The 8,462-nt window shown below is 42.4% G+C and overlaps 1 protein-coding gene across 1 annotated transcript; it reads right to left on the bottom strand.

The window, feature by feature from the left end:
- Window positions 1-658: 658 nt before the first annotated feature.
- Window positions 659-6,580, bottom strand: LOC120832239 (sodium/glucose cotransporter 1). The gene is made up of 15 exons (XM_040198389.2): window positions 6,353-6,580; window positions 6,100-6,171; window positions 5,854-5,958; window positions 5,685-5,744; window positions 5,482-5,586; window positions 5,274-5,379; window positions 4,782-4,862; window positions 4,478-4,686; window positions 3,744-3,879; window positions 3,513-3,620; window positions 3,266-3,416; window positions 3,011-3,179; window positions 1,392-1,607; window positions 1,171-1,276; window positions 659-1,084 (listed from the first exon to the last, which is right to left on the bottom strand). Exons 1-15 carry the CDS (start codon window positions 6,488-6,490, stop codon window positions 870-872), a joined length of 1,977 nt encoding a protein of 658 aa, XP_040054323.2. The 5' UTR covers window positions 6,491-6,580; the 3' UTR covers window positions 659-869.
- Window positions 6,581-8,462: the final 1,882 nt, after the last annotated feature.

Below are 8,462 nucleotides of genomic sequence, written 5' to 3'. Positions count from 1 at the left end.
GCTGCTTGAAATCTCTAAATAGGGACAATCGATATTCACTTGAATGAGAATCAATGATTGAAATGAGGCCAGTGCGCTGGAGGGATTAGACCGCAGTCATACGCACCGATATCAGTCCTGAAAGGAGCCTCTGAAAGTACAACCCTCCCCGACAGGTCCACCCATTCTCAGAGATATTTCATTTTGTGTGGCCTATTTTATTCACTGAGATTGAAAATCAGATAACGCTGGAGGTTCTGTGGTTGGAGCTTGAAACACAAACATAGCAAACCCCAGTGCAGCACACACTACCGATTAGCGTAAGAAAAGAATCTCTTGCAGAAGTAACTCCACATCGGGCTTAGTCCAGGGTTCTGTTTCAGATAAAGTGTTAAAATGTATGGCACAAATATTTATCATGTTTACATTACTTGGTTGATTTGTTTTCACATCAACCAAGTTTTTCTGTCTGTTTCTACCCAGGACGCTTTTCAAAACAATCCAACATTGTAAACACATTAACAACAATTTAGCATTTATATTTCCAGCTAATACATTATAAAATCAACAACAACTTGCTAGTTGCAGTGAAAGTGGACTTTCCAGTAATCACGTGTGAGTCACCCTGCATATTAGTTTGGTTTACTTTCAGACACCACATTTACAGCAGAGCAGTAAACACTGGTAAACTATTTGTAAAGGTGCACACGCATATGCTTTCATATGCGTGTGCACCTTTATGGTATTCATACAGTAATTATGATACCATTTGGAAAAGTCTGCCATTTCTTTTTTTAAAAGGTTGTGAAACATGACATATGTAGTCGTACATTACAGTCATACATTTAAATAGAAATAATCCAAGAGCATTTGGGGCAAACAGAGTTTCTTCAACCGAAATACCCATGAAAGAAAACGGCCACACACAGGAGGATGATGGCGTTTGCATTGACAACGTTCCTCCATAGAGGCACCTCGGAGGTGTCTGTGAGCTTCTTCTGCAACTCCGCCTGCTCCTCGGGACTCAACGTGGGAGCCTTTTCCTGATCCAGGCCACAGAAGCACATCACCGCCTTCTTGCACAAGCCAGGCTCCTCCAAGTGCTCTTAAGATGGAAGAGACAAAGGCGATGTTGAAAATCTGCTCGGGTTTGTGTTTTATATATGTTAATACTAGATGTCTGCCGAATACCTTCTATTTCCATATCGTTGGACTCTTGGTTATCGATCCAATCATCCTGTTCGATGTCCACCCTCTCCTCTGTACGGTTCCTCAGGCTCCAGCACAGTCGATACAACTAGACAGTCGACACAACACATTGAAATACATTATTTACAAAGTTGGCTATTTATGCGTCTACCAGTGACGATGGGAGATTATTGATCTGTCCTTATGTCACAGTGGTCACGTACATGCTTGTCCTCAATGGGTTTGGTCATGAGAGAGATTCCCACGATGATGATACAGGAGACAACAAACAGGATGATGGAGAAGTAGAGGTAGTGGACTCCACATATGATGGTGGGACAGTTACTGGGGCTAATGCAGCTGCCTGTCCCATAAATAAACTCTGTAATCATCCTGGAGAGCCCGATTAGCAGGCCGATCACGAGGCCATAAAATGCACCCTGGAGAAACAAGTAAATAGGGAAAAACTCTCAGTACACGTATTAGGAAAAGTCTCCAGCTAAGATAGCGGCTGAGTGGTGCTACATTCTGGCTCAAACACCCACTATCCGGGAGATTTTAAAGAGATATAATGTGTGTAATTTAGGTGTGATACCTACCATAAAAAAACGAAAATAAAGTTCAACTGAGGCTGTAGGCAAAATCCAAGTAGTATTACAGGGATTTGACAAAACGAAAGTCATGTGATTCGATAAAGACATGATAAAAGCTACACAATGAAAATGATCATCAAAATGATTACAACCCCCCCACACTCAGTTATGGGTAAAGGGAGTCACAGTTTCCAAGAGAACTCACGGAGTCCAATAAGATCAAATTTTCCTCAACAGTTCATGTATGAATTGTTCAGTCTGGAATTAAGTGGTGGACGGACCAATACAACTAAATGAATCCATTTAGCAGGTAATATACTAAGGCACAGAACCCTCACAAGCCTACATTGAATAGTATCCAGCTGACATGTATAACTCCTATGAAATATACTAAATGCAGATTGCATGTCAAGTCATGGTGCTTACGAACATGAAACCAGGCGAGGAGGAAGCTGGAGAAATGTGCCGAGTCAGCACTGGCAGTATAGTGAGTGAAAGGTTGTCGGTCAGATCATAAAACCCTTGTCCCTGGCCTTTGTGACATATGTGATTATGTGAATAGGCAGTAGTCCATCCGCTAATGACTGACAGATCAGCTGATTACATGCATCACACCATTACATTGCCATAACCAATATGAGGACCATAAAGATAGAAACGTTCACGGCGCACTACAACTTTCTCAGGACACTTTATGGCTCTACCGTTATGAAACAAAAGATTACACAAAAAGTAAAAATAAAAATGTTCATAATGGACTGACGTTTACCAAAAAACAAGTCCTTTCATCATCAGGTGTACCCTAACCGTGTTGGGCTGTTAGTCCACTTAGGTCCAGACTGAAACATTACATTTACATTACAGGTCATTTAGCTGACGCTTTTATCCAAAGCGACTTACATTTAGACCCACGGCTTTTACTTTTGGCCCAGGGAGCAATTAGGGGTTAGGTGTCTTGCTCAGGGTAACTTCGACTTGAGACATGGGGCAGCCGAGACTCAAACCTCCAACCTTGCGCTTCCCAGCGCACCTGCTCTACCCCCTGCGCCACATCAACCCCAAAAACTACTGGTTGCAGTTCCATGACATTTGGTACATAAAGTCCCGGAGCCCAGAGTGTAAAGTCGAACGATTTGGGGAATTTTCCAATACTTTGGATTTCATCATTGTCAACTGTATTTTGTGCTAATAAGCATGGTTGGTTAAAACAGCAAAGATTTTCAGCCTGACGACTGAAGAGGAAAACTCACAGACTCATTGACACGCTTGCAGAAGATGGCGAGGATGAAAACAGCGGCGACAGGTGGCGTGAGGTAGCTGGTGATGGACTGGATGTAGTCAGTGAGCTTACCACTCTGGGCTGATTGCACCACAGGGATCCATGCTATGCTCACCCCAATCAGGGCCAAGATAAACAATCTACGCACAGACACAGATATTGGCAGTGAGGCATGCATGAACCGTATCGCTGTCACGTAATAAACAGGAACCCTGATGGGTTTTACCTGCCAGCAATCATGAGTTCCCTTTCACTGGCCCTGCTGCGTATCTTAGTGTAGATGTCCATTGTGAAAAGAGTGCTGGCACTGTTGAAGATGGAGGTGAGCGAGCTCATCAGAGAGGCCATCATCACCGACAGCATGAGACCGCGCAGACCTGAAACAGACAGAGAAACGGATTCAAATGGGGAACCCAAAAAAAATCCACCTTTGTATTCTGAGCTCGCAAGACAAACATTTTTTAGCCACTCACCATTGGGCATGAGATCCACCACCAGTTTGGGATACGCGATGTTGGTGCAGCCGACACTGGCATCACAGAACTCTTGACATTTAATCGGATCCACACATGCCACCTCATCTTGAATGTAAGGAATACGATCAGCGAGATATTAAGGAAGATATGGAATCCCCCATTTGATCTACAATACTTTCAGGCTGGGCTTGCGTCTGCCAACACCAGTCCCATTACGGACTCACCCACCTGGATAGAGGATCCTGCTCATCATCCCTGGGAACACCATGAGGAACATAGGCAGCACCTTCAGGTAGCCGCACAAGATGCAGCCTGCCTTGACGTGAGATAAATTCTTAGCGGAGAGGCAGCGCTGGACAATCACCTACAGGAAATGTCACAGACGGGAAAAAGATAAGTAGTTGTCATAATGTCAGCCAGTCACTCCAGCAGCTCCCTTGTGTTTCCTTTCTTTTTGCCTGTGTTTTACCGTGTCTGTCAGCAAGGAGGCGTAGCCATGTCCTGCTCGTCCTTGGAGGTGGTAGCTGGAACACCTGACGGCAATCAGCAATCAGGGGACTCCCCTTTTTTAGCCATGGTCTTCCTGCTATTTATTGCCAGATCGTTTTGTCGCCAAAGTGGTAGAGACGCATTCAGGCCGTCTTGTCACTTATTTGGCTTTAACGCTTGTTTTTTGCCCTAGTGTTCTGGAATCCTTATACCTGCCTGCTTGCTCTCTGATGTCATTACCCCCAACAGACTCAAACCTGCCCTGTGCCCTAAAAGCATGTCACTCTTCGTAATGCAGGCTACATAAGACCGCTTGAATGAGTCCAGCAAAAACAGGCATGAAATTGGACACATCGTGTGCGTACAATTGTGTTGTTATCAATTGAATGAGTCTGTGCGCGTGTGGGTGGGTGAGTATTTATGACCATTGATTGTGGAAATGCGAACGCCCAACAGCGCTTTCTTCAACTGACCTGATCCGTGCACCAATACCAGAGGGCCAGAATGGTGAGTCCAAAGACGACGCCGGGCCACGGCAGGTCCCCTGTAATTGCGTTCCTGAAGATGTGGAAGGCGTCTTCCCGAGGCTCGTAGCAGCTCGCGCTGATGTTTACTGTGTCCGAGGGGATGGCCTCCATGTAGCGCCGCTGGAAGTTTTCATAGCCTCCCACCTCATTGAAAGCTGCACATGTGTCTCAGTTAGACTGACGTAACAACTTTTTTGGGTGGTTACTGTCACAAACAGGATGTATCTTGTCAATACGAAAAGGAAATTACCAAAGCCCATAAGGATGAACGATCCAACGATCATGATGATTGTCTGTAAGGTGTCTGTGTAGATCACTGCAGCCAATCCACCTGAGACACAGCATGTAAGGTTATGAGTGTAAGACTCTTCCATTCCAAAACAACACATTTTAACACCACTGATGTACATCAACCACACATCAACCCAACTTACTGGATATAGCTTTGTAAATGTTTTTATTTTTGTATTCATATTTGGCACTATGCTTGTTTTGTGTAAGTGATCATTCACTGTAAAGTATACATGTTTACAAAACAGCAACAGAAGACCATTGCCTGCTTATCGCAGCCCACGGGTAATTAATCACATAAACACACTGGACAGGAGAAGATTGTGTGTATGTATCTTTATAAATGGTCTTCAGAAGACTTTACCCTCTGCCGTATAGCCATTCTCTAAAGTAGATAAGCTTTCGTTTATGAGTTTGGTGGAAAAGGTAGAAAATCCACCCAGAGACAGACCTGTGACGGTGTACAGGGAGGTAATCAATAGAAGCATGATGACAGCAAGGTAGATATTCAATCCAAGTGCCTGGTTGATGAAAATGGCTCCAGAGAACATGTCTGCCTGAGAGGGGAGGAGAGGGGCAAGCACATCCTTTCAATCAATGACAGGAAATGCAATGTTGACATAGAGGACATCACCCAGGGTGACGGCGCCACGACTTACTGAGATCTTGGTGAAAACATACAGGAAGAGGGACAGCACAGAGAGATAGATGCGAATACGCTGTCCTCCAAACCTCTTCTTCAAGTACTCCGGCATGGTGACCACCTAAAGTCATGTATAGTGGATTAGGCTTTTGTTTGTGATGGTCTGACTTTTGTCTTCTAATATGGTTGTTTTACGTCCCGACAGTGTGTTCTGTTTACCCCGGCTTTAATATAGATGGGCACAAAGAGCCAACCCAGAATGATGACCACTACAAGAGCCTGAAACATTCAAACATACAGAGAGGTTTACCATAAATAAGCAATACACTCAAACGGCTGGTCTAAGATGTGCAATTTTTGTATTGACTCATTGGACAAAATTACTCACATTCCACTCCATTCCACCAATGGCGATTCCCCCGGCTGCAGCAGTCCCAGCGATGCCTACAAAGTGACCACTGCCAATGTTGCTGGCAAATAGTGATGCTCCAATCTGGGGAGTGCATAGTTATCATTATTACAAACAACTGTATGAATTTTATGCATCCATTCATGCTTTCTTTTTTTTTTACCACTTGATGTAACATGTTATGAGTACCACCAGCAATAGAACCTCCTATCATGAGATACCCACCGGCCACCACACCATACTCCTCCCCGCCAGGAAGAAGCCACCCACTGTGGATCGGTTGGTTCGGAACATGGCCTGAAAAGTGAGATGCCTTTTATGTCAAAACATAAATGATCATTTTTGACTCTGCTTTATTCTCTTTCTCATGGCTCAATAGAGACAAACTACAGGTACTGCTGTGGTACTGCCTATAGTTACTTATTCACAGAGAAAAATTATTTTACACAACGCTCAAATAAAAGTACGGGCAACTCACCCATAATCCAACAGCCAAGACAACCAAGAAGTAAATCACGATGACAGAGATATCTGCAGCGTTGTTAAGCACCACCGTGCCATTGCTGTTTCTTGCATTGTTTCTTGTCAAGGAGAATCCCAAATAATCCTGAGCCATTTCGCTGAGAGGGTGACCAGAGAACACGAGCGTTGCTGGAGTGTCTCCTCTTTGACTGAAGCACCTGCACGGACACTTATGTATCTTCTGTAGGAGGTGTGTTTGAGTTGAGAACAATGGGAGGGACGCAGTGTGTTCGTCTAACAAATGGCCAGATATTGGGTTTTATTGAAAGGGTGTTAGGATCTGAAAATAAACCTCTGCAGGTGACTTACAGTGTTTGTGTAAATGTATGTGTCGTAATGTAAAACCTCTCAGCAAATAGAAAAATGCTGTTAATGATTGACCATGAGGAATATCCACAAGCAAAGGAATACGTGGATTTACTGCCTTAATCAGAACTTGGGCAGTCTATTCTAAAACTATTCTAAAAGGAAATAACACTGTTTCTTTAGAATAAACAGACATTAGTGGACTCCACCAGCTTATATATACTGGATATACGCCATTCTCCCTCTCTATATGTCTATATTGACTTATGTTCGCACAATAGCAGAGGAATCTGGTGAGAGGCCCCAATGAATAACTGTAGATACTATTATTTATCTTCCAAAATCTTAAAATTAAAGTCAGGCTTTCATTTTTTAAGCTCTAAAAAGCTCTACTAAGTAGGAAACATTGTCTCATTTACAGTAAGTCATTAGAAATGCACTTATGACCTTCACGCCACCCCCAGTGAACACTCCTTTATCCTGAAAAATATGTGTTCCTCTGTGGGTTACCTATTGGACTAAAATGTTTTAAGGACATCACGGAAGAGACTCTCTAGTTTTTTATACACCATCTAAAATACAAAACAATGAATCAATGTACGAACATTGATAAAAATCCACTAGGTGTCTCTACAGGACCACTAAACTAATATTGTGTTATATATTGATATATCACATATCAACAATTTTATTTAAATAAATTATTATAGATGAACCAATTGATATACTTTGTCATTACGTTCACTTCTGATACTCGGTTTAAATTTTTTTGAAAATATTGTATTTTTTCTTTAATCATATTTTTATGCAGAGTGTTTATATGCAAACGTATTGCTACTTTTACTTAAGTTAAAATGCTGACTACTTCTCGCCCCACTATTTGTTCTACAATTATTATTTTGCAACATCTGAAAAAGTCTAAAAGTCCACACAGATGTTTTCACAATTGAGACCGGATTTGAACTCTTCTCCGGGGGACATTCTGTGCACGACTGGCTGCTCCCTCCTCTCATGTGGCATAACGTACATTGTTGTCACTTTTATCGCCCTGTATAGTTAGGTGACATCGGGTCATTTCCAGCATAGCTGGATAAGCTAAGAAACATCTCTATACTAAGTACATCTTACCCCAATTATAAACTAATCCAATTAAGAGGACAATTAAGTAATTCGATCCTGTAATTAAATGGCCTTAAATCCACTAAAAACACATCTAATGTGCACTGTGATTGGTTTGCTGAAGGTGGAATTGCAGCCGGTGGACGAATATCTCGCAACTCAATGTACACAGGACTGAAATGTACTCAAAAATCAGTGTGTACAGGCGGCCAAAGTATAAACGTGTTCTTTTTTTGTGTTAATGTTCCACATCAGAATAACTGAATAAAAAATACACACTAATGACCACTGCAGCCTTCGCCGAAAATGTAACCCCACTAGTGGGTACCGTAACTCCACATTGGACTTAGTCCAGGTTTGTGTGTCAGATAAAGTGTTCAAATATACGGCACAAATCCATCATATTTACATGACATTTGATTCAGCCAAGGTTTTGTGTCTGTTTCTACCAACCACAAAATCTGAGCCATGACGCTTTTCAAAACCATCCAACATTGTAAACACATTAACAAAACACATTTTTTAACTTCAATTTAATTTTCTCTGTGTTGTAGTAATATATCATAGTTCACTGTCACACTGTTATTGTTTACTTGGGCACCTGAAGAGAGTCATGGATGAGTGCTTCTCCTTCATTGACA

Source organism: Gasterosteus aculeatus, chromosome 14 (assembly GCF_964276395.1).
Source record: "Gasterosteus aculeatus chromosome 14, fGasAcu3.hap1.1, whole genome shotgun sequence".
Lineage (NCBI taxonomy): Eukaryota > Metazoa > Chordata > Actinopteri > Perciformes > Gasterosteidae > Gasterosteus > Gasterosteus aculeatus.
The sequence above is the reverse complement of the archived record's forward strand: the minus strand, read 5'-3'. Positions and strand labels throughout refer to the sequence as shown.